The 25,923-nt window shown below is 38.8% G+C and overlaps 1 protein-coding gene across 3 annotated transcripts; it reads left to right on the plus strand.

Moving 5' to 3' along the window:
• Nucleotides 1-586: 586 nt before the first annotated feature.
• Nucleotides 587-24,744, plus strand: LOC121504409. Of its 3 annotated transcripts, none has more exons than XM_041779134.1 (4): nt 587-792; nt 14,055-14,357; nt 17,683-17,991; nt 23,791-24,744. In XM_041779134.1, the coding sequence occupies exons 1-4, from the start codon at nt 705-707 to the stop codon at nt 24,057-24,059; spliced, it is 969 nt and encodes a 322-aa protein (XP_041635068.1). In that variant the 5' UTR covers nt 587-704; the 3' UTR covers nt 24,060-24,744. The 3 variants fall into 3 exon arrangements, with proteins under 3 accessions (XP_041635068.1, XP_041635067.1, XP_041635069.1); XM_041779133.1 differs by lacking the exon at nt 587-792 and adding an exon at nt 8,191-8,336; XM_041779135.1 differs by lacking the exon at nt 587-792 and adding an exon at nt 12,130-12,266.
• The last annotated feature ends 1,179 nt before the right edge of the window (nt 24,745-25,923 follow it).

Consider the following 25,923-nt stretch of genomic DNA (forward strand, 5'->3'; position numbering starts at 1 on the left):
CTCAACTGTAAATAAACGTTTATTAACCATGACTGGAGCTGTATCCATGATCACCATGGGAACTACCAGTACATGTTGTAATGTGAGCAACGTTTAGCCTGTTGAGGTTAAAAGTTTCCTACCACTAGAGGGAGCTATGATCAGTTATTGTTTTGGGAAATACAGGGAGATGTAAGATTTCCTTTTTATATTATTATTATTAAATTAAACAAAACGGCTGGAAGTTGTTGTGTGGTTCTTTACAGCAGCAGACGTTAGCACTCTCTAGACCAGTGCTGTCTAAACACTGAAGTCTTCAGCCTCACTACGATGAAATAATGTTGATCCAGCGTTTATCTATGACCTGTCAACCACTGCCTTAATGATGTAACATCAACTCTGATTCACGGTCAGACTGTCGCTTCACAACAACACTTCTGGTTCAACAGTCCTCTACACTGAGCGCCAAAACACGGCGGTGAATCAGCTCCAGAGCTTCTGAAAGGTCCGTCTGTCTCTAACGCTGGATTTGTTTTACAATCTCAGAGAAAATCGCTCCCGTTAAAGAGGGGGCGAGGCGCTAACTGCGCCTGGAGAAGCTAAAAGCTAACTCATTTCCGGGTAAATCCAGTCCAGCCCTGTTCTGCCCCGCCTCCTCTTAGCCACGCCCCCAGCGTGTACTACAGTCCGCCACATGAGAACCGGAGCGGAGAGTAAAAACCGCTATGAAGTCCCCTGGACCTCTGGAGAAACGTCTGCGTTTTATCGTCGTGCTGGTCCAGGTGGTGCTGGTTTCTGTCGGGGCTCGTTCGGGTGAGTTATTCGGTTAACCGCTGCTTTATTTCAGTCTTATCTTGTTGCAGCAGGAGAGCGCTGTCTAAGCGCAGCTGATGTAAGAGCTGATGAAATGTTCTGACTAGGACATGAGCTCTGAAGTTTCCCTTCAGAGGGGCTCTGCGGAGTCCAGATGTTGGGATGGCTGACCCACTGATCCCATCTCTGACTGTCAGCCTGTCCCGGACTGCTCACCTCTTCAGCCAGAGTAACAGGCAGCTCTACGGAAGCCCATTCCAGCCACGTTAAAAAGAAAACATTTAAAGTTAGGCAATTAAAAGTCTAAACCTCCGAAGACCCTGCATCCACACATGAGGACATCACATTTTGGCTTTCCTACGTTATAGCAATCATTTTTGGTGTTTCAGTTGATGTCATAATTGTTCACAGTGTTCATTCAAGTTTCAGGTATTTGCTTGAAATGCTGGGATAATTTGCTGTTTGGATATTTTAGGGAATTTGCTTGGATGTTATTAAAATATTTTCAATGAAATTAAGAGGATACGCTTGTATATTCTGGAGGATTTCATGGCTTTAAATTAATTTAAATTTTTAACGCATTTTCATGGGAATATGGGGAAATTAATACCAAATTTTTGGGAAGTTGGATTTGGAATTTGGGCTTCAGATTGTCCTTTGAATTTTTCAGCATTTTTCTTAGAAAACTTTAGGGCGTTTGAGTTATTTCCATCATTTTCATGGCATTTTGGTGAATGTTTCTTGAAAATGTCTAGAATTTGCCAAGGAATTGAAGGGGGAATTTACTTTAATATTTGGGGAATTTTTTATCGGAATTTTCAGGCTTTATGGGGAATTTTTACTGAAAGATTTTAATACTATCTAAAGAAATATTTGGGTACTTTAAATATATGTTTAAGAATTTTCAAAAACATTTTTTTGATCATGTTATTTTTGGGGGTTTGGGATGCGAAAATTTCCAAGAAATTCCTGTTCAACGACAAGACTGATATTTTAACTTATCTGACTTTATTTATCCCAAATAAGTAGGAGAGAATAAAAATGCTCTCCAAACAAAGGCCCAGGTCTCAGGAGGGTAATTATGATATAAAAAGCTGAAATAATTAGATAAATAGTTATCTCATCATTTGAGTCACTGCTGGAAGGTTAACATGTGAACAAAGTGCATAAAATCCACGCTCACACAAAAATGTAAGACATGATGACAAAAAAGGAAAAAATTACTGAACAGTGTAGTTTACCGTCATGGACCAAAGTATTGGCACCCCTGGAATTTTTCCAGAAAATACACCATTTCTCTCAGAAATTGTTGCAATTACAAATGTTTTTGGTATACACATGTTTATTTCCTTTATGTGCATTGGAACAACACAAAAAATCTGAAGAAAAAAGACAAAATTGACATAATTTTACACAAAACTCAAAAAATGGGCTGGACAAAATGATTTTTCCCCTTTTAAAACTGTGGGTAAATCATTTTATTTCCAGCATGTGATGCTCATTTAAACTCACCTGTGGCAGTAACAGGTGCTGGCAATCTAGAAATCACACCTGAAGCCAGTTAGAATGTCTAAAAGTTGACTCAGCCTTTGTGTTGTGTGTCTGTGTGTGTCACACCAAGCATGGAGAAGAGAAAGAAGAGCCCAGAACTGTCTGAAGAAAAATAGTGGAAAAATATGAACAATCTCAAGGTTAAAGACCATCTCCAGAGATCCTGAAATTCCTTTGTCTACTGTGTGTAATATAATCAAGAAGTTTACAACCATGGAGCTGTGGCTAATCTCCCTGGACGTGGACGGAAGAGAAAAATTGACAAAAGAATGCAACGCAGAATAGTTGGAATGGTGGATAAACATCCTCAGTCAACTTCCACACAGATTCAGGCTGTCCTGCAGACTCAGGGTGCAAAAGTGTCAGCTGGGACCATACGTGGTCATCTGAATGAGATGAAGCGCTATGGCAGGAGACCCAGGAGAACCCCACTGCTGACAAAGAGACATAAAAAAGCCAGACTGGAGTTTGCAAAAATGTACCTGAGTAAGCCTCAATCCTTCTGGGAGAACATTTAGTGGACAGATGAGACTAAGGTAGAGCTTTTTGGAAAAGCACGTCATTCTACTGTTTACAGAAAACAGAATGAGGCCTACAAAGAAAAGAACACAGTACCTACAGTCACACATGGTGGAGCTTCAAGGATGTTTTGGGGTTATTTTGCTGCCTCTGGCACTGGGTGCCTTGACTGTGTGCAAGGAATCATGAAATCTGGAGACTATCAAAACATTTTGGGCTGCAATGTAGGGCCTAGTGTCAGAAAGCTGGGTCTGGGTCAGAGGTCATGGGTGTTCCAGCAGGACAATGACCCCAAACATACCTCAAAAAGCGCCAAGAAATGGTTGGAGACAAAGCTGGAGAGTTCTGAAGTGGCCAGCAATGAGTCCAGATCTAAATCCCATTGAACACCTATGGAGAGATCTCAGAACTGCTGCTGAAGAAGGAACCCTTCAAATCTGAGAGACCTGGAGCAGTTTGGAGAAGAAGAGTGGTCCAAAATTCCAGCTGAGAGGAGTAAGAAGCTTGTTGATGGTTATAGGAAGTGATTGGTTTCAGTTATTATTTCCCAAGGGTGTACAACCAAATATTAAGTTGAGGGTGCCAACAATTTTGTCCGGCCCATTTTTTGAGTTTTTTGTAAAATTTTGTAAATTTAGGCTTTTTCTTCTGTTTTTATGAATTGTTCCAATGCACATGAAGGAAATAAATGTGTATACCAAAAACATTTGACATTGCAACAATTTCTGGGAGAAATGTTGTATTTTCTGGAAAAATTCCAGGGGTGCCAATACTTTGGTCCATGACTGTATAGTGTCTGGTTTGTTACGAGGCGATCACAGATCTACTGTAGTGATGATAAACTGATAGTTCTAGATCATGGATTAGTGTCTGTGTTTTTGTCTTCTTTCAGTCCCTGGCTGGACGGCCCACCTGCTGTGTTCATGTCTCCAGGACAAAGACATCCTCGGCATGATGATCACCACGCCTGACCTTCCAGAGAATGAGTACTGCTTCTTCATCCGGGACGGCCGCGAAGATACAACCAACCAGAATGCTGCGTTCATTGAACGTTTGTCCTGGACAGGAGGTCCTAATGTAACCATGAAGGAGGTGACCAGCAGCAATGCGGTGCCGTACACCTGCAAAGGTCTTTACAAAGGCCCCAGGGATGACCCCAAAGAGACCTCGTGTCCTGCCACCCTGACCGTCCAAGGTGAGTGATGTCTGTTCTCCTGGAGCGTGGATCTAACAAACACACATCTGTGATAACTAGACCTGTAACAGGACATGTTTCTACCATAATTAAACCCTATTAACTGGTCATTCCATCCTTGGCAGCAACAACTGCAAACAAGTGTTTCTGACAGCTGTCAGTGAGTCTCACATCACTGTGGAGGAATGTTGTCCCACTCCTCTTATCAGAATAGTTTTCATTCAGCCATATTGGAGGGTTTTCCAGCATTAACAGCCTGTTAAAGATCATTCCACAGCATCTCAGACAGATCTAAGTCCAGACTTGACTAGACCACTCCTCATCAAAATCCAGTCCTCTTCCTTTGATGATCAAAGCTTTCAAAACATTCCAGTCTTCCCTTTTAAAAGTGGATTAAATATTTTATCCTTGGCTCTTAAAATGATGTCATCAAAGCTGACAAACTGTTACATCATACCCTTTTAAATGATGACTTTTTTTTATATAATATTCCAACTTTTCATTTGGTGATGATGTCATCAAAGCTCAAAAAGCATTCCATCCTTACCTTTGAAAAAGATGTCATCAAAGCTCATAAAGCATTCCATCCTTACCTTTGAAAAAGATGTCATCAAAGTTCATAAAGCATTCCATCCTTACCTTTGAAAAAGATGTCATCAGAGCTCATAAAGCATTCCATCTTTACCCTTGAAAAAGATGTAATCAGAGCTCATAAAAGCATTCCATCCTTACCCTTGAAAAAGATGTAATCAGAGCTCATAAAAGCATTCCATCCTTACCCTTGAAAAAGATGTAATCAGAGCTCATAAAAGCATTCCATCCTTACCCTTGAAAAAGATGTCATCAGAGCTCATAAAGCATTCCATCCTTACCCTTGAAAAAGATGTCATCAGAGCTCATAAAGCATCCCTTCCTTGCCCTTAAAGATGTTGTCAACGCTCATAAAGCATCCCTTCCTTGCCCTCAAAGATGTCGTCAACGCTCATAAAGCATCCCTTCCTTGCCCTCAAAGATGTCGTCAATGCTCATAAAGCATCCCTTCCTTGCCCTCAAAGATGTCGTCAACGCTCATAAAGCATCCCTTCCTTGCCCTTAAAGATGTCGTCAACGCTCATAAAGCATCCCTTCCTTCCCCTTAAAGATGTCGTCAATGCTCATAAAGCATCCCTTCCTTGCCTTTAAAGATGTCGTCAGCGCTCATAAAGCATCCCTTCCTTGCCTTTAAAGATGTCGTCAGAGCTCATAAAGCATCCCTTCCTTGCCTTTAAAGATGTCGTCAGCGCTCATAAAGCATCCCTTCCTTGCCTTTAAAGATGTCGTCAGCGCTCATAAAGCATCCCTTCCTTGCCTTTAAAGATGTCGTCAGCACTCATAAAGCATCCCTTCCTTGCCTTTAAAGATGTCGTCAGCACTCATAAAGCATCCCTTCCTTGCCTTTAAAGATGTCGTCAGCACTCATAAAGCATCCCTTCCTTGCCTTTAAAGATGTCGTCAGCGCTCATAAAGCATCCCTTCCTTGCCTTTAAAGATGTCGTCAGAGCTCATAAAGCATCCCTTCCTTGCCTTTAAAGATGTCGTCAGCGCTCATAAAGCATCCCTTCCTTGCCTTTAAAGAAGTCGTCAAAGCCTGTTGAACATCTGTAAACATTCCTGAGGCTGTCTGCTGTAGCTTTGCATGGAAAGGTCTGGTGCTTACATTCCTGACTCTCATTCAGTGGACTGGGGGTTCAAAGACGTCCTGGGCAACATCAGCATGCAGTGTGGACCCATGGGCGAGGCTCTCAGTGTGGTTGGGCTTAGAAATATCTCTGTTACCCTGTCAGACTGTCAGAGCAAACTCTGACGTGCAGATATCTTCATGATGACAGCACATCCGTCTGTGTGAAGTGATCTCCTAAAAACTGAAGATACACATTAAATAAGTCATGTGGCTGCTGGGTATGAGATTTAAAGAATACGTGTGTTTTCAAACATCAGTGTGCACCCAGATCCAAACCCATGTGTGTGATGAAGAGAGTTAACACAAATGTTTTCTGGTCTGCAGGTGGACCCACCCCGAGACCTCCAGGACCGCCAGATGGGGGCATCTTTAAGAACCTGCCGAGGGAGATCGCACTGATTATTTTATTTGCTGTAATTGTTGTAACTGTTGTTGTCATTGTTGTTAAAAGACGTGAAATCAGGATCTACTGTACTAAAACAGAGGAGAAAAGAGATGCTCCAGTTAAATTTTATCATGATAAGGTGGATGGCAGCAGTGAGGATGAGGATCTTTGTACTAAAGTTTAAATCAGCTGTACTAAGGTAACTGAATCTACTGTTTCTGTGTCAGAGGATGCTGGGGCGTCTACAGTCTCTGATCAAACTTCAGTTATGAGGAGGACCTGAACCTGTCAGACTGCTGACCTACCAGGACTAAATAGGTCGTACAACTACAAATCCCAGCATGCCTTGCTGTAGTTGACACCTCAGTGTGAGCTGGTCCCTCCTCAGAGGATGTGCTGATACTTCAGGGTCAGTTTAAAGTTCTGCTGCAGCTCTAGCTGGACGTCTGCACTGTAAGTGTGTTTCTGTGATCTAGTATGGACCTTTGTGATGCTGAAGGGTTCATCTCTATTTTTATACTACATTACCACAGTGACCTGCTGATCTGTGTTTTTATCATGATACTTCCTGTTCCTCCATACTAACCCAGTCTTACTGGACTATTTTTATCCTTCCCATGTCAAACCGCTGCTCTGCTGCTAATCAGTCACATGTCACTTTATAATAATAATAATACATTTTATTTATACTCACCTTTCTGAACACTCGAGGTCACTTTACAGATAAAAACAATAAAAACAAAGGTGCCACACTGCTGTCCCTGCACAGAATGTTATTCTATAAACCTACTTTCCTTTTTAATTGTATTTATTCTGTTTATTTATATGTTTTATTCTCATTTACCTCCTCCTGTCTCTTGTTACTCTAATGTCAGAGTTTCTGCATTATCGTGTTATCAGTGTACTGTTGTTTTTAGTCTCTATTGTGTACTTTTGAGGATGTCAATGTGGATTTTTAGTGTTTATGAACGAGGATCTCAGCAGCAGAAGTTCATTCACCAGCATTCAGAGTCTCCAGTCAATACTAGAATGTCGAAAGGTCAGAGGTCACTGTGAAATAAACCGTGTAGTTAGCTCTTAGCTGCAGGCATTAAATAAATGTTTTTAGAGGCATGTTCTTGTTACAGAGGAAATGTTTTAAATGTATTTGAAGATTAAATGAAGCTATTAAAGAAATGTTGGCTATTATCACTGAAATATATTCTTATTCTGAGTAATGTTATTCAAATTACTTATTTAAAATAAAAGACAACATTTTAGTCATGTTTAGCACATTTCTCCCACCTTTAGGGCACCTTTTTGCCCATTCTGTAAAGTTTGACCCGTTTTTTTGCCCCTTTTCCCCACATTTCGGCACATTTTTCCAACATTTTACTCACTTTTGTCACTTTCAACCATTTCTGCCACTATTTGGACTCCTTTTTTTTGGAACTTTTTTGTGCCTTTTTGTTGTTAATTCTGCGTTTATCTATGATCAGATGTCAACCACCGCCATGATGATGCAGTATCAACACTGATTCACCGTCAGATTGTCTCTCTTTGACCTTTTTTACTACAGTTTATGTCAGAATGTGATCAGATGTACCACAATCTGCTGTAGTTAAGCCCCGCCACAGTAGGACAGCTGATTTAACAGTCTTTTTAAATAATAAATATCAGGGTCCATATAAGGTCAAGACGTTTCCGGTCTGTCTGTTTACTACAGTGGGGGAATCCCCGAAGTGACGTCATCGCCCATGTTAGCGCTCAGCTTCGAGACAAGCGCCAGAACACGGCGGTGTATCAGCCCTAGAGCTTCAGAGTGGTCTGTCCGTCTCTAACACTGACTGTATGTTAAACATCTCAGAGAAACTCACTCAAAACTCCCGGAAAAGATGAGACAAGAGGCGCTAAACTCATAAACTGGACCGGCTAAGTTTAAGCTTAAATGCCGGCTCATTTCCGGGTTTTTAGGCTCATGCAATATTCCTTCGACCAATCACAGTCTCAGCCCATCGTCTCAGCCCCGCCCCCTAAGAAAGCATGGAACCATCTAGCATGTTCCGGATTATTCCAGATGAAAATGATTCAGAGAAGGCTGAAGACTGCTATGGAGTTCTCTGTGTTTATGGAGAAATGTCTGCTCTTTATCGTCGTGTCCCAGGCTCCGTCGGTTCCTGCCGAGGCTCGTTCCGGTGGGTTGTTCGGTTAATCGTTGTTTTTTATTATTGTTGTTGTTAGAGCAGCGGGGGAGTGTTGTTGAGGAACAGCTGAGTGAGAGAGTGACCGTCATCCGGGTACCGTCAGAGAGGAGAAGTCTGAGTGTGTAGGACATCCAGGAATGAGCTACAGAAAAACACTGTTCTAAATAATCGCTAAAGTGTTCAGATGTGTTAGTGACCGGGAGGTTTTATGTTCCTAGATTTCAACTCTGATGATGAAAAACTAGTGAGACAGAAATAAAGGAGGTCTGAAATTAAACAACAAGTCTGTGAAATAAGTGAAACGGTCCGCCTGTCTGCTGCTTTCTCCTCAGATATGATTTATTAATGCTGTCGGTGTTAGATCAGTAGCATCGGTGTTAGCATCCTGGCTAACGCTTAGCTCATTTAGAGCTAGCTGTTAGCATCCTGGCTAACAGCTAGCTCATTTAGAGCTAGCTGTTAGCATCCTGGCTAACGCTTAGCTCATTTAGAGCTAGCTGTTAGCATCCTGGCTAACAGCTAGCTCATTTAGAGCTAGCTGTTAGCATCCTGGCTAACGCTTAGCTCATTTAGAGCTAGCTGTTAGCATCCTGGCTAACAGCTAGCTCATTTAGAGCTAGCTGTTAGCATCCTGGCTAACAGCTAGCTCATTTAGAGCTAGCTGTTAGCATCCTGGCTAACGCTTAGCTCATTTAGAGCTAGCTGTTAGCATCCTGGCTAACAGCTAGCCCCATAGATGTGTATAGAGCACTAGGTGCGCCAGCGCGCTGTAGCAGCCCGCTGAGCGACGTGCCTACGTGGCGGCCATCTTGGCGGGGGCGACGTTCTCATTAAAGGCAATGCATGTACGCTGAAAATAAATCATAACTTGCTCATTTCTCAACCGATTTTCATGCGGTTTGCTTTATTGTCAACGTCAAAACACGTGCTATCAATACAGAATATTTGCTTTAAAAAAAACAAAAAGGAAAAGGGCTTTCTACTAATGTAGCCTACAGTTTTAGTTATTTTACTCCTTAAGTCCAGAAGTCTGGGAATCTTTTAAGTTCAGCCATTATATATTTATAAATGTATATACATAGATATATAGTTTTATGTATAAAAATAGAAAGATGAAGATATACATATATAGAAAATATGTTTCTAGATCTAAAGATTTAATTGTAAAGGTAATCAAATAATTATTTATATTAATTTATTTATCTCTCTCCCCCTTTCTCTCTCTCTCTCTCTCTCTATATATATATATTTATATATGTTTATAGAAAAAAACACAATGTGGAGATAGACTAGAATAGAGTTTATTGCCATTTGTACAAGTTAGAAACAGGTACATTGAAATTGACTTCCCCACTAGCTTAGCCTGGCCGTAGGCAGGCAGCTCAAAGGGGCGTGTCATATCTACTCTTCTACATACATGTAAGCTAGGGTCTGTTCAAAAAAAGTCCAAAAAATCACCTCCTAAGTCCTTTCCTATCCACTTTTCCTTAACCCCGGTGAAAAACGTCACAGGGTCAAGGAAAGAGGGAGTAAGAGGATAGGAAAGGAGGGAGTAAGAGGATAGGAAAGGAGGGAGTAAGAGGATAGGAAAGGTAGGAGTAAGAGGATAGGAAAGGAGGGAGTAAGAGGATAGGAAAGGTAGGAGTAAGAGGATAGGAAAGGAGGAAGTAAGAGGATAGGAAAGGAGGGAGTAAGAGGATAGGAAAGGAGGGAGTAAGAGGATAGGAAAGGAGGGAGTAAGAGGATAGGAAAGGTAGGAGTAAGAGGATAGGAAAGGAGGGAGTAAGAGGATAGGAAAGGTAGGAGTAAGAGTTTAGGAAAGGTAGGAGTAAGAGGATAGGAAAGGAGGGAGTAAGAGGATAGGAAAGGAGGGAGTAAGAGGATAGGAAAGGAGGGAGTAAGAGGATAGGAAAGGAGGGAGTAAGAGGATAGGAAAGGTAGGAGTAAGAGGATAGGAAAGGTAGGAGTAAGAGGATAGGAAAGGAGGGAGTAAGAGGATAGGAAAGGTAGGAGTAAGAGGATAGGAAAGGAAGGAGTAAGAGGATAGGAAAAGAGGGAGTAAGAGGATAGGAAAGGTAGGAGTAAGAGTTTAGGAAAGGTAGGAGTAAGAGGATAGGAAAGGAGGGAGTAAGAGGATAGGAAAGGAGGGAGTAAGAGGATAGGAAAGGTAGGAGTAAGAGGATAGGAAAGGAGGGAGTAAGAGGATAGGAAAGGTAGGAGTAAGAGGATAGGAAAGGAGGGAGTAAGAGGATAGGAAAGGTAGGAGTAAGAGGATAGGAAAGGAGGGAGTAAGAGGATAGGAAAGGAGGGAGTAAGAGGATAGGAAAGGAGGGAGTAAGAGGATAGGAAAGGTAGGAGTAAGAGGATAGGAAAGGAGGGAGTAAGAGGATAGGAAAGGAGGGAGTAAGAGGATAGGAAAGGTAGGAGTAAGAGGATAGGAAAGGAGGGAGTAAGAGGATAGGAAAGGAGGGAGTAAGAGGATAGGAAAGGAGGGAGTAAGAGGATAGGAAAGGTAGGAGTAAGAGGATAGGAAAGGAGGGAGTAAGAGGATAGGAAAGGAGGGAGTAAGAGGATAGGAAAGGTAGGAGTAAGAGGATAGGAAAGGAGGGAGTAAGAGGATAGGAAAGGAGGGAGTAAGAGGATAGGAAAGGAGGGAGTAAGAGGATAGGAAAGGAGGGAGTAAGAGGATAGGAAAGGAGGGAGTAAGAGGATAGGAAAGGAGGGAGTAAGAGGATAGGAAAGGTAGGAGTAAGAGGATAGGAAAGGTAGGAGTAAGAGGATAGGAAAGGTAGGTAAGAGGATAGGAAAGGTAGGAGTAAGAGGATAGGAAAGGAGGGAGTAAGAGGATAGGAAAGGTAGGAGTAAGAGGATAGGAAAGGAGGGAGTAAGAGGATAGGAAAGGAGGGAGTAAGAGGATAGGAAAGGTAGGAGCAAGAGGATAGGAAAGGAGGGAGTAAGAGGATAGGAAAGGTAGGAGTAAGAGGATAGGAAAGGAGGGAGTAAGAGGATAGGAAAGGTAGGAGTAAGAGGATAGGAAAGGTAGGAGTAAGAGGATAGGAAAGGAGGGAGTAAGAGGATAGGAAAGGAGGGAGTAAGAGGATAGGAAAGGTAGGAGTAAGAGGATAGGAAAGGTAGGAGTAAGAGGATAGGAAAGGTAGGAGTAAGAGGATAGGAAAGGAGGGAGTAAGAGGATAGGAAAGGAGAGAGTAAGAGGATAGGAAAGGTAGGAGTAAGAGGATAGGAAAGGAGGGAGTAAGAGGATAGGAAAGGTAAAAGTCAGAGGATAGGAAAGGAGGGAGTAAGAGGATAGGAAAGGTAGGAGTAAGAGGATAGGAAAGGTAGGAGTAAGAGGATAGGAAAGGAGGGAGTAAGAGGATAGGAAAGGTAGGAGTAAGAGGATAGGAAAGGAGGGAGTAAGAGGATAGGAAAGGTAGGAGTAAGAGGATAGGAAAGGAAGGAGTAAGAGGATAGGAAAAGAGGGAGTAAGAGGATAGGAAAGGTAGGAGTAAGAGTTTAGGAAAGGTAGGAGTAAGAGGATAGGAAAGGAGGGAGTAAGAGGATAGGAAAGGAGGGAGTAAGAGGATAGGAAAGGTAGGAGTAAGAGGATAGGAAAGGAAGGAGTAAGAGGATAGGAAAGGTAGGAGTAAGAGGATAGGAAAGGTAGGAGTAAGAGTTTAGGAAAGGTAGGAGTAAGAGGATAGGAAAGGAGGGAGTAAGAGGATAGGAAAAGAGGGAGTAAGAGGATAGGAAAGGTAGGAGTAAGAGTTTAGGAAAGGTAGGAGTAAGAGGATAGGAAAGGAGGGAGTAAGAGGATAGGAAAGGAGGGAGTAAGAGGATAGGAAAGGAGAACTGTAGCGATTAAGGAATCCGACTTCACTTTCCCTCGACGGGTGTTGTGGATGTGACATAGGGGAGAGTGGGGTGAGTTGTGCCAGTTTTTACTCAAAGTGACTCTAAATTGAGGCCGTGACAGTAATGCCTCCAACTTCAGTACGTACTTCTATTTCAGGATGTGGTGCATCCCTGGGAACAGTAACTTTGGATCTGAAATAAACTGTTTAAGAAATATAGCTTTAGGATTAAAAGTGGTCTCATGGCACAACTTGCCCCCGGTGCGGGGTAAGTTGTGTCTTTGGGGAGAATACGTTGGGGTAAATTGTGCCAGTCATTACTGAAGATTATTGAAGTAAAACAGAACATTTTAATCTCATAAACTGTAATGCTATATAAAAGCAAGACAAATTCAATACAAAATTACTCATTTAAGTTTAATCTAGATTTCATCACCCTATTAAACTAATGGAATAAGTCATATTTTCTAGTTTTTAGGGAAACACAAAAATCTTTAATACACAATATGTGATATTTGTGAATCATTTAATAAAGTGATATTTGCCAATTCTGAACATCCCATTGTGGCTTAGGCCAGTTAAAAACTGAATAAACTGCTCTTTAATAACAGTGAAAACTCTAAACTGAAATCAGTGTCAGCTGACTTAAACAAATGGCAGGTAAATCAAACACTGATGAGGCCCATCTCCTCACTCCTCCAGCGGTTCTTGGCCTTTCTTCACTGGGTTCTAGGTGTGTGGATTTGTTAGGGTGGGTGTGTCAGTGTGTGTGTGTCTGGGTGAGAGGGTGTGTGGGTTAGGGTCTAGGTCTGTTGGTCTGGGATTTGTGTCTCTGGGTGTGTGGGTCTGGAGTTGTGGGTATTTGGGTCTGGGTTTATGGGTGTGCCACTGGCAAAACTTAACCCAGGCCTTTTGGCACAAATCACCCCAGCCCCACTATTTTTGAAAAACTAGCATGATCCAGCAGGACAGAGCTAACATCATGCTAACTGTGTAGACTCATTGTGTAGCCTAATAAAGCACTAAAACATGTGAAATGTTTTTAAACTTGTCCATAATTGTTCAGACACAACAATCAAAAAACCTTGAAAATAGAAATTTTACTTTGAAGGGCAAAAATCAGTTTTTTGAGCTAAAATGTGCTTACCTCTCATGCCATGTGTCTCTCTTGTATACAGGATGAGAAAATGGATGGCTCTTCAAAAACATGTGGTCACATGACCAATTTCTTCTGTGGTTTTCTAGAAATAAGGGGTGGCACTGCTTCCCCTTTGGCACAAATCTCCCCACTCTCCCCTATGCTATTTGTGTAACACATTTTTGCCGCTTTTCGCCCTTTTTTTGCTTCTTAAACATATTTTTTCCCTACTTTCGACACATTTACTCAGTGTTCTACCGGTGTTTGTAACTTTAATTTTTGATTTCTACTTTTTACAGCTCTTTTTCCTTTTTTTAAAAACCCATTTTGCTGCCTTTTGCCCTGTTCTCTGCTTCTTTCTGCCACATCTAACCCAGTTTTTTTCTGCTTTTCCCCCTTTTATACCATAGTTGTTCACTTTCTGCATCTTTTCACCATTTTCTGCCACTTTAAACACATTTTTTTTCTTTCACCTTGTTGCCACTTTATTCCAGTCTTGCTGGTTTCCAACCTTATTCACCATTTTCACATTTGTCCCTTTTCGCCTTTTTTCCACCTTTGCTGCTGCTTTCAAACCAGTTTTTGATGCTATCCACCGTTTTCACCACTTATTGCCACTATTAAACTCTTGTAATCTATTTGCTGTTAACATCCAGCTGATAAACTGATAGTTTAGATAAAGAATCCTGGATTAGTGTCTGTGTTTTTGTCTTCTTTTAGACCCTGGCTGGACGGCCCACCTGCTGTGTTCATGTCTCCAGGACAAAGACATCCTCAGTATGATGATCACCACGCCTGACCTTCCAGAGAATGAGTACTGCTTCTTCATCCAGGACGGCCGCGAAGATACAACCAACCAGAATGCTGCGTTCATTGAACGTTTGTCCTGGACAGGAGGTCCTAATGTGACCATGAAGGAGGTGACCAGCAGCGATGCGGTGCCGTACACCTGCAAAGGTCGTTACAAAGGCCCAGGAGATGATCCCAAAGACACCATGTGTCCCGCCAACCTGACTGTCCAAGGTGAGTGATGTCTGTTCTCCTGAAGCATGGATGTAACACACACACACACACACACACACACACCTGTTCTCCTGATGATGATGTCATAGTGATGTAGAGGACAGGATGTGGTCTCATGAAGGTTATGTCCTTGTCTCCTCTCTCCTTTCATGCTCTCCTCATGGATTCCTGCTGGTGGGTAATCTTCATCCAGTTTTAGACTCCAGTGTTCAGTCTGAACAGCTGTGTAGAAGTTCTGGTCTAAAGTTTCACCAAACCCTAATGTGGACTAGCTCGCCTGTAGTTATGTTTGTTACCATGGAGACGTAGTTCTCATAGGTTGCTGTCAGGTATTTTCATCACTGTGAAGAACTCCAGATGGGGACAGGAAGTGATTTCTGCACAGAGAGCGGCTACCTCTGAGTCCTGCAGGAGGGACAGCTAACGGTAGGAAGCTGTCAGAGAAACAGCAGCAGACGTGGATCAGAAGACTCCATCTAAAGTCTGGAGGGGAGTCAGACAGCGCCCTCATGTGGTCTGGTTTGGTTGAGTCCAAACTCAAGAATTCTACATCATACCCACCAGAGTGTTAGACTCATTAAACAAGGCCTGAAAGGTTTGGTAGAGAATAATGATCTTATATCAGTGTCAGTAGCATTGGTGCTAGCATCCTGGCTAACAGTTCCCTCATCCTGGAGCTCAAAAGTGTGTGAAGCTGTTATTATGTTCTGATGATAAAATTATTCATACATTCACATTTTAACCCCTTTCTGCCCATTTTTTTCCACCTTCTACACATTTTGGCCACATTTTAAAATATTTTTTTTAACCATTATTAACCCATTTTTGGCAACTTTCTACTAGGGCTGGGAAATTAATCGCAAATTAGATTAAATCACAATATGGCATGCTGCAATATTCAAATCGCAGACAGTGCAATATTTCTTTAACCTGAAAAGTGTCAAAATACCAGTTAAATACAATCTTTTTTCTTTTTTTATCCTTTATACCAGCGTTACTCAACCCTACTCAACCAAAGAGCCAAACTATTGAAAATACCTTTGCAAGAGCCACAATCTAAGAGGTGAAAAGTGGCAACAACGGCAATAAAAATGAGTTAAAGGTGGCAAGAATGGTCAAAAAAGCAACCAAAATGAGTAAAAAGGGATGAAAATGGGGAGGAAAAGTGGAAAAAGGGTCAGAAGGTAGCAAAAATGTGTGAGAAGTTACAAAAAATGAATTACAGTTGGCATAAAGTGGTCCAAAAGTGGCAAAACCATGAAAAAAAATGAGTGAAAAGTGACTAAAATGGGCAAAAAGCAGTCAAGATTGGCTAAAGTGGGCAAAAACTAGGAAAAGGTGGTATTTAATGACAAAAGGGATCGTCAATGGGTAAAAATGCAGAGAAAAAAGGGTGAGAAAGGGCAAAAAAGTTTCCCTTATTTAAAGTTTTCTGGGGGAATAATATTTAAAATGAAGACATAAAAGAGCCTCATGTGGCTCTAGAGCCACGCGTTGACTATCACTGCTTTATACATTATTCAAACCTTCAAGTATCTTTTTTATTTTATTCTGTTTTTTACAAAAATCTTACTTTTCTTGCTCATGCATTTATTTTTCTTCATCAAAATGAGGATATGAGAAATGATCATCCCCTTCAATAAAACAACTGATATCAAAATTTCTATATGAGCCAAGACGGCAGTAAGATATCTTTATTCTAAATGTAGCCCTAGTCTAATTTATCTAATACTGAACTTGTTATAATATAGAATGATTTCTTGCTTATGTTTGTTGAACAACAAAAAAAAATGAAGAACCTAAATAATTGTATTTAAAATCGCAATATTGCAGGAAAAAACGGCAGTTAGATTATTTTTGCACATGGTTCAGCTCCACTTTCTACCCACTTTTGGCCCTTCATTGCTTCTCCCTTTGGAAACATCAAACATTTTTGACCATTTTCACCTTTCTTTACCACTTTTCTCGTGGCTTTGCTGCTTTTCACACATTTTTCCCATTTTTTTTGCCATGTTTCACCTAAATTTGCTACATTTTTCCATTGTTTGTGACTTTAATGCCACTTCATTGTCTTCTGTTTTTGCCATTGTCAACCATGTTTCTGCTTCTCACCCTCTTCTGACACTTTTTCATATCTGCTACCACTTTTAACCAATTTCAGCATTTTTTCACCCTTGTTCTGCTTCTGTTTGCCACTTTTAACACAGATTTTGACAGCTTTCAACCTTCTTTACAACTTTTAACCAGTTAAAAATCATTGTTTACCACTTTTATTATATTTTTGCTGCTTTGGCACTCTTTTTGCCACTTTTTTGCCATTATTAACCACTTCTTTGGCTCTTTTCCTCATTTATTGCCTCTTTTTCCAAATATTTTTGATGCTTTTTGATCATTTTTTGCATCTTTGTACTTCTTTTGCTACTTCAGCCTGTCAAAAGTGGGCAACAAGTTACAGGAATGTGGCAATAATTGATTGAAACTGGCAAAAAATTGGTAAAATGGGGTTTAAAAAGTGGCAAAATGGGTTAAAGCAGGCTAAAGGAAGTGGCTTAAAGAGCCAATAGTGGCAAAAAAAGGGTAAAATGAGGTTTTATAAAGTGGTAAAATGAGTTAAAGCACGCTGAAGGAAGTGGCTTAAAGAGCCAATAGTGGCAAAAAAATGAGTTGAATGGCATAATGTGGTAAATGGGTGAAAAGCTGCGAAATGAGGTTTAAAATGAGGGCAAAAATCAGCAAAAATAGGCTTTATGTGGCAAAAAAGGACTCAGTGATGAACATTAATTTCAACCTAACCAGAACCCCGTGAGGTTTATTATGGTAATAGTTTATCAGTGTTTCCATTAAAGCATGTTTATGGCTAAATGAAGGAGAAAAGCAGTTAAAGAGGCTCAGCTAGCCTCTTAGCTTAGCACTAGCCTCTGGTCCTCCTTCATCTGTCTAGACCTGTAGTAGGAGGTCTGCAGGACTAAGTCCTTAGTGATCTGGATCCCCTCCTGTCCAGTTAAACCAGTTCACCTGTGGTAACACTCTGAAGTGTAGGGATCATAGCTGATGATCTGCAGCGCCACCTAGAGCTTTAACGGACTAACGTTACTATATTCACATTGATTCATAATCGCCGTTCTTCACTTCCTGTCCACCATCTGGCTTAAGTGCTTTGAGATCTAGTGTGTCAGGTTATGTAACTCCTGCATGTGTTGGTAAATCAGAGTCTGGAGAAACCAGACGGATGAACTTCTACAGCTGGACTTTACAAACGTCAGTGTAAAAGGGTTTTAAAAAGAAACAGGATTAATGTTGTTGTGTTTTGTCGTCTGTTCTCTAGTCCCTGCCGTTTACGGTCAGAACGCCATCCTGCCATGTTGGTGTCTCCAGGGAAGCTTCCTCGGGATGAACATTACCAGACCTGGCATCCTAAACGGCAAGTACTGCGTCTTCATCCGAGACGGCCACAAAGATCCAACAAACCAGGATGCTGCGTGTGCCGGACGTATGACCTGGACAGGAGGGTCTAATGTGACCATGAAGAACGTGACCAGCAGAGACGAGGCGCTGTACACCTGCCACGGTTCCTTCGAAGACCATGATGGAGGAATCAAGGAAACCTGGTGTTCTACCTACCTGACTGTTCAAGGTGAGTGATCTCTGCTCTACTGAAGCTTTGATCTAACAAACACACATCTGTGTTAAAGTCTTATCCTGCTTTTTAATAGTTAACCTGTAAATCCACTCAGCACACCTGCAACAATGATAAACGTCACCTTACAACACGTGCTAGAACAGGCAGGAAATTTGCCAGAAATATTCAAATTTGGGGGTTTATGTCAACTTTGAGTTTCTTTGATTTTGTATACTGTTGTGTTCATTTTATAATTGTATTTAGGTGGAGGCTTCAAATAAGCTCTATGAGTTTTCTGCCTCTTCCTGAAATGTTTATCTATTTCTGTCATTTTATCATGGTTTTTTTTACCGTGCAAAATAAAATAAATAAAATCAGAAAACTCAGCCCTGATCTGGTAAACTGAGAAATCTCATGTCTTTCATTTTTGGGTGGTAACTGTGCAAAAAGAGGTTTTAGTTTTCCTCAGTTCAGGTCTTTGAAAAGATCTAAAATTAGATTTTTAACCTTAGGTCGTTAAATATCAGATCACATTTGTCCCCGATGACAAAAGAAGTCACACTCCCCAAAACTGCTGTAAAAATATTGTAATTTATTTATTTTTTCCACTTTAAACAAGTCAATCTCTTAAAACTACTTCAGCCTGAACTACAGATATCAAATTGTAATTATATTTTTAGGAAAAGTAGCACCATCTAGTGGACAAATACAACATTAAAAGTGAAAGTTAGTAGTCCAAAATGAAAATGATCATAAAGGAATGCATTACTTTATGTTTTTAATGGGACTTTTTGTCCTTAAAAACTAGTGTGTGGGTTTTGAGTAGCTCAGCCATTTTAGGCTTATTTACGGAGAAGACAGGTTTGAAAAATCGATATCCTCTGTTTTCATTCAACACAGACAAAATAAAAAACTGAGCAGTACAAAATGTTCCTAGGCTGTCTTAAGGGTTAAACGTGTGTAGGAACCTGTCTTTAGTGGCTGTAATGGATCCCAGAGTAAAGCTGTCAGCTGTGGAGAGGACAGCAGTGCCAGTTTAGATTAGTTTAGTTTAGTTTAGTTTAGTTTAGTTTAGTTTAGTTTAGTTTAGTTTAGATTAGATTAGATTAGTTTAGATTAGATTAGATTAGTTTAGTTTAGTTTAGATTAGATTAGATTAGTTTAGATTAGTTTAGATTAGTTTAGATTAGATTAGTTTAGATTAGTTTAGATTAGATTAGATTAGATTAGATTAGTTTAGTTTAGTTTAGATTAGTTCAGTTTAGATTAGTTTAGTTTAGATTAGTTTAGTTTAGTTCAGTTTAGTTCAGTTTAGATTAGTTCAGTTTAGATTAGTTTAGTTTAGTTCAGTTTAGTTCAGTTTAGATTAGTTTAGTTTAGTTCAGTTTAGTTCAGTTTAGATTAGTTTAGATTAGATTAGTTTAGATTAGATTAGTTTAGATTAGATTAGTTTAGTTTAGTTTAGTTTAGTTTAGTTTAGTTTAGTTTAGTTTAGATTAGTTCAGTTTAGATTAGTTTAGTTTAGATGAGTTTAGTTTAGTTTAGATTAGTTCAGTTTAGATTAGTTTAGTTTAGTTCAGTTTAGTTCAGTTTAGATTAGTTCAGTTTAGATTAGTTTTGATTAGATTAGTTTAGATTAGATTAGTTTAGTTTAGTTTAGTTTAGTTTAGTTCAGTTTAGTTCAGTTTAGATTAGTTTAGTTTAGTTTAGATTAGATTAGTTTAGATTAGTTTAGTTTAGATTAGTTTAGTTTAGTTTAGATTAGTTTAGATTAGTTCAGTTTAGATTAGTTTTGATTAGATTAGTTTAGATTAGTTTAGTTTAGATTAGATTAGATTAGTTTAGTTTAGTTTAGTTTAGATTAGTTTAGATTAGTTCAGTTTAGATTAGTTTTGATTAGATTAGTTTAGATTAGTTTAGTTTAGATTAGATTAGATTAGTTTAGTTTAGTTTAGTTTAGTTTAGTTTAGTTTAGTTTAGTTTAGTTCAGTTTAGATTAGTTTTGATTAGATTAGTTTAGATTAGTTTAGTTCAGTTTAGATTAGTTTAGATTAGTTTAGTTTAGTTTAGTTTAGTTTAGTTTAGTTTAGATTAGTTTTGATTAGTTTAGTTTAGTTTAGTTTAGTTTAGATTAGTTTAGATTAGTTTAGTTTAGTTTAGATTAGTTTAGATTAGTTTAGTTTAGTTTAGTTTAGTTTAGTTTAGTTTAGTTTAGATTAGTTTAGATTAGTTTAGTTTAGTTTAGTTTAGTTTAGATTAGTTTAGATTAGTTTAGATTAGTTTAGTTTAGTTTAGTTTAGTTTAGATTAGTTTAGATTAGTTTAGTTTAGTTTAGTTTAGTTTAGTTTAGATTAGTAAGATCCCCATTCAAAATTATACATACAAAAAACATTGGAAAAGATTTTCACAGCATTTAAAATACAAAAACATAAAAAAAAACATTCTGAAGCATTTGAAAATAAAAATAAAGCATAACAACACAACTGTGACCTTCATGCTTCAGCTCATCTCAGAAAACAACAGACAACAGTCTGTGTCCTGAGTGTGCAGATACGTGTAAAACAAATACAGTACTTAACAAATGTATTAGACCACCTGTCATATCTGTCTCAGAGACCATCCAGCATCATGAAGTGCTTTAATGTGGACTCTTTCATTTTCAGTCAGCTCTCCACGTTTTACCATTTTGAACAGGAATGAGGAATTTCAAACTGAATTCACCCAAATGTGAGCCGGCTCACTGGGCTTCTCTGAGAAGTCAGAAATGAATCAAGCATAACATTCAACCACTAAAACTCATTTTTCTGTTCAGGAATGACAGTAAATAACTATAATTTGACATATTAATCAAGAAATATTAATGTGCTTTACTATTTTTTAAGTTTTTTGGTAAATCAGTAAATTTGAAAATTCATGGATAACAATAATAATTCTATTTTAGCATTAAAAATATCATTTGGGTTAAAGAGCTTCTACATATTGGTGTATTAACCTTTGCATAAAAATGATTTTGGTAATTACCAATGCTGTTAATTTAGGGCAGCTGTGGCATAAACCTGACTTTGGTTAGGGTTAGGGTGCTCTAATACATCTGTTAAGCACTGTATATATACAATATCATCCATCTTATATCATATACTTAAATATTTCATATCTTAATTTATCATTTCATATACAGCAAATAATAATGTCTTATCCATATGTGCATACATGCAAAAACATAAACAGATATATTTACTAATATTTTCTCTCTCTTACATCTCACATCTATATACATACATATACACAAGCAAATTCTCACAGTTGTTGCTTCCCAGATTTGTCTTTTTTTATGGTAGATGCTGTTTTACTAATATTTTTAAATGATTTATGTAAGTGGTGAGTTTGAAATGTTTACCTCTATAAATAACAGTGTTTCTGATGGTGTTAGTTCTCGCTTTAGGCATTGTAAAGTTTCCTACAGCTGCAGGTCTGGTGATGTATTTATGACTTTCTGTGCTGAAAGAAAGGTTCTCAAAATAAAAGGTGATTTTGAGACAGAAACATTTCTAGTGAATCAGTGAGTGTAATAATCTGTCTGTGACCAATAGCCAAGTCAGATGTTTATGCACTGAAATGATATTTGTCCTGATGTAGCACCAGAGTGCAGCTCTATTTTGCATAATTTGTAGTTTGTTTAGCGTTTCTCCAGTGGCATTTGACCAAACTGCTGGGCAGTTGTCAAGATATGTTAGTATTAGTGCTTGTATTACATTATTCATGATGTTTGGAGTCAGAAATGTAGCGTGTCATCTCAAAATAGATAGACCTCTACCCATTTTTACAATTATATTATTAATGTGTATTTTCCATGATAATGAATAATCGGCTGTTACACCCAGAAGTTTGGTCTCAAGCACTTGATTTACAGTGATGTCATTAATTTTAATGTTAAACACTGGATTACTGTAAATACTATAATTTGACCCAAGAATCATGCTGTTGGTTTTTGATTTATTCAGCACTAGCTTATTTGTCTTCACCCATTCAGCAACAGCTTGCACTTCCTTATTCAAAGCTATTTGTAAGTCATTGTGTGTTACTGCTGATGTGTATATGGTGGAATCATCAGCGTACATCACTATGTTAGCTTTATCTAAGGCGTATGGTAAATCATTGGTGAAAATGGTGAATAGTAATGGACCGAGACAGCTGCCTTGGGGTACTCCACATGTTATAGTTTTGATTTCAGAGAAGCTGCCGTTAAAAACACTGTCAGTGTTCTGTTTGATGGATAACTGTAAAACCAGGGGAGCGCTGATTGCTCAACACCGTAACAGGAACGTTTTTTTTTTAGTAATATCATGGTCAATAATATCAAACGCAGCAGAGAAGTCGAGAAACACCACACCAACTCTGTTTTTCTTTTCCATCTCTGAGCCAATCATCAGACATGAGAGTCAGCGCCCTGACAGTGGAGTGACTCTTTCTGTATGCCTGTTGAAAATCGCTGATCAAGTTATTAGTGGAAAAATTTTGAAAAATGGCTGCCATGTTGGAAATTCAGGATGCCTCCATATCCACATGCCTTTGGCTTTAACTGTACCAGATTTCATGCTTGTATCCTAAAATGAACAGTTGTTCTGGAATTTGTAGCTAAGCTGCCCCACTATTTTAGCCTTCTTTAATGATAGTGGACGTGTACAGCATGTAAAGCTCAGACTGATGATACAGGCGAGTGCAGGAGCGATATAATCAGCAGACAGTTAGAGGAACCTGCTGTCCAGGCCATCAACACTCAGTGGTTTGTCTCCACAGGTTTTCAGAAAGTTCTTTACCTTATTTATGTTTACTTTTTCTAGTTTAAACCTGGAGTTTTTACTTTCATAATTTTATTTCTTATCAATAGGTGAGAAACATCATGATTTAAATTAGGCTTATTTTCTCTAAGTTTTCTAGTTTGCTAATGAAATACTCACTGAGAATATTTGCAGTATCTATGGGCTTAGTTGTAAATTTATCGTCTGCCTCCAGAAAAGATGGATTAGTTTTATTTTTCCTACCCGTCAGATGATTTCAAACATTACATAGTTTTTTTACTATCATTTCCTACCTCTTTAACTCGATTTTCAAAATAAATTTTCTTTTTTCTTTCTTGTAAAGTTTGATGCCAGAATTTCTCATCTTACGATACAGGTCCCAGTCACGCTTATTTCCTGTTATGATTGTAGTTTTTAGAATAGATCTCTCATTTTCATGGAGTCTTTAATGTCTCTGTCTAACCAGGGTGTTCTGGTATTCCTGACTTCTTTAATGGTGCACGTTTCCACTAGAGGATGAATAAAAAGTTAAATTTAAACAGAGCTATTTCAGGATTAATCGAGGATAACACTTCTGACCAACAGATCTCTTATATCATCAGCAAATTTATCATGATTAAACATTTTATATGATCTTTTAAATATTACTGTGGGTCCAGGTCTACTCACCTTAGAGTTTAATACAGTTATAATCAGATTATGATCACTGCTGCCACTGGGCACAGACTAAACCAGTACTGTGTTCTGGTGCAAACCGGCCCACTTAAACTGATGAGTCCACAACCGTTCCTTCTTCTAAAAGCACCAGACCGCTCAAACACAGCAGATGTCTGCATGATGACAGCGTGACTTTGGTGTGTAGTCTGACTTTTGGCCATCAGAGGCATCCATACAGAGCAATCAGAATCATCCCAAGCATCATGTGACTTAAAAGCTAGCTAGAAGTACTGAAGTGATGTGGCTGCTGATCTGTATTTCAGTCTGGAGAGTTAACAGAAATGTTTCTGGTCTGTAGGTGGACCCGCCCCGAGACCACCAGGACCACCAGGAGACATTTCTCAGGACCTGCTAAAGGCGATCGGACTGACTGTTCCAACTATTTTAACTACTGTCGGTATTGTAGTTGTTGTAATTATTGTAATTATTGTAAAAAGAAAATCTCTGATTAATTTCCTAAAGAAAAGACGTAGACGTCATCAGCCAGTTGGTGATCATGTTAAAGAGAACGACACTGATGATGATGGTGATGATGGAAATGAGGATGAGAAACTTGTTTTTGCATGAAAATTTCACCAGTGAAGTGAGCTGGATCTACTGTTGATACTTCTATAAGGACCTTTTATGGTCTCTGTGGTCCTGCTGGGTGATGGGTCAGGTTCCAGTTCTTTAGTCTTTCCTATATGAAGTGTAAAGTTTTCGTTTTTGGAACTAAAAAAACAAAATAAGTCATAAAACTACAAATCCCAGCATGCCTTGCTGTAGTTGACGTCTCTGTGTGAGCGAGTCTATCAGAGGAGGAACTGCTGAGCACCTCCTGGTCCTCCACTGGTCTGCGTTACCTCAGGACCGTTCTTCCTTCGATGTCCCGGCCTCACCTCTGCGACAGGAACGCTGCAGACCGCCACCCCGATCTGTGAACCAGGACCCAGAGGACTCTGGTCCTGCTCTCATCAGAACGCTGATCCTGCTGTTTGGTCCTGGTCTGTCCTGAAACAGAGGACAACTATCATCAGCTCTGCTCAGGCCTGGATCTAGCTGGACATAAAATACTGCAAATGTATTTCTGTGTGGACTTAATACGGATATTTATGATGTTAAAACAATATTTTATTTTATTTATTTCTGTTTTTCTATGCAAAAAAGATAAATGTGGATGGTGTTATATTTTTACATGGATAAATTTTATTTATATTTCACCTTTTTTATCTCACTTGAAATGTTTTGTATGAATAAATTTTTACTGAACTTTTCCAGCGTGTTGTTGTTTTTTAGTAGCTGCTGTTTTTACAAACTCTGCAGCATGAAACCCATCGTCTGTTCATCTTCAAACCCTCCTCCTTTTTCTCTGAACTGTGAAGAAAAAACTGATTTTAAACCAAATCCACAAAAGCTCTCAATAAAACAGTTTTCTCATCATTAACAGCAGAGATGTGCAGGTTCCACCAGCAGGGGGCGCTCCTTCCAAACTAATCTAACAGCAGGCTGTGCACCTCTAACTGTTACACCTGTGTGTGTCTGACCTCTTGTTAGTTAAAGGTGAAAAAAGGCAGACAGAAGGTGATGATTGAGTCTGAGCGATGATATGTCTCTCTGTATTAGTCAGCATTTAGTAACTCAGAAAAAACATTTATTTTAAGTTTGCAGTTTTTCTGTATTTAAACTTTAGTCCATTTAGTTTTTGATGATATTATATTAGTTATAAATGCCAATATTTTATAGCCTGTTTAATGAATGTATTATCTAACAGGTGAAAAAGTCTGACTATGTCTGCTCTGTTGGATAAATGTTGCTGAGGGGGTAACTCATTGTTTTCAACTTTGACTGTTTTATGTTAGAATAATACACTATACTGCTCAACAATAATATATTATTGCCCATATCAGGTTATTATGTGTGTTATTAAAGTAGATTTATGTTTATTTCATTCACCTTTGAGAGAAAAAAACACGAAATGTAAAACTGGCAATGAATCACAAATGAGATTAAATCACAATATTGCTGAAATTTTCAAATCACAGAGGATGAAAAATGTCTTTAAAATGAAATTAGTTTCTAAATACCAGTTTAGATTTCTTTTTACAGCAGAGACGTTTTACATTACACATCATGTGATCGTTCTAGTGGCATATTTTTAGAAAAGTCTGCTGCCTGTTTTCTTTATTTTACCATGTTTTTCTTGTTAAATATAAGAATTATGTAAAATTACCATTTCCTTTAATACAACAGTTCAAATAAAAAAGCAAAATGTGAACGTACAGCAATTATTGAAAAAAAATTCAAGTCATTATTATTTGATAAAAAGTCAAAATTATAAGAAAAATTAAAAATTATGAGACAGAGTCAAAACTATAGGTTAGACATTCTTAATTATGAGATAAAATAACAAGAAAAAGTCATAATTGACTAAAAGACATCTCATTTTTTTTTA

This window comes from Cheilinus undulatus, linkage group 22, assembly GCF_018320785.1.
Source record: "Cheilinus undulatus linkage group 22, ASM1832078v1, whole genome shotgun sequence".
Taxonomy (NCBI): domain Eukaryota; kingdom Metazoa; phylum Chordata; class Actinopteri; order Labriformes; family Labridae; genus Cheilinus; species Cheilinus undulatus.

Coding starts and splice junctions, on each gene's coding strand:
- LOC121504409 (XM_041779133.1), top strand. CDS start 8,219: ATGAAAATGATTCAGAGAAGGCTGAAGACTGCTATGGAGTTCTCTGTG. Junction 8,337..14,054: donor TCCTGCCGAGGCTCGTTCCG/GTGGGTTGTTCG, acceptor GTCTTCTTTTAG/ACCCTGGCTGGACGGCCCAC. Junction 17,992..23,790: donor TACCTACCTGACTGTTCAAG/GTGAGTGATCTC, acceptor TCTGGTCTGTAG/GTGGACCCGCCCCGAGACCA.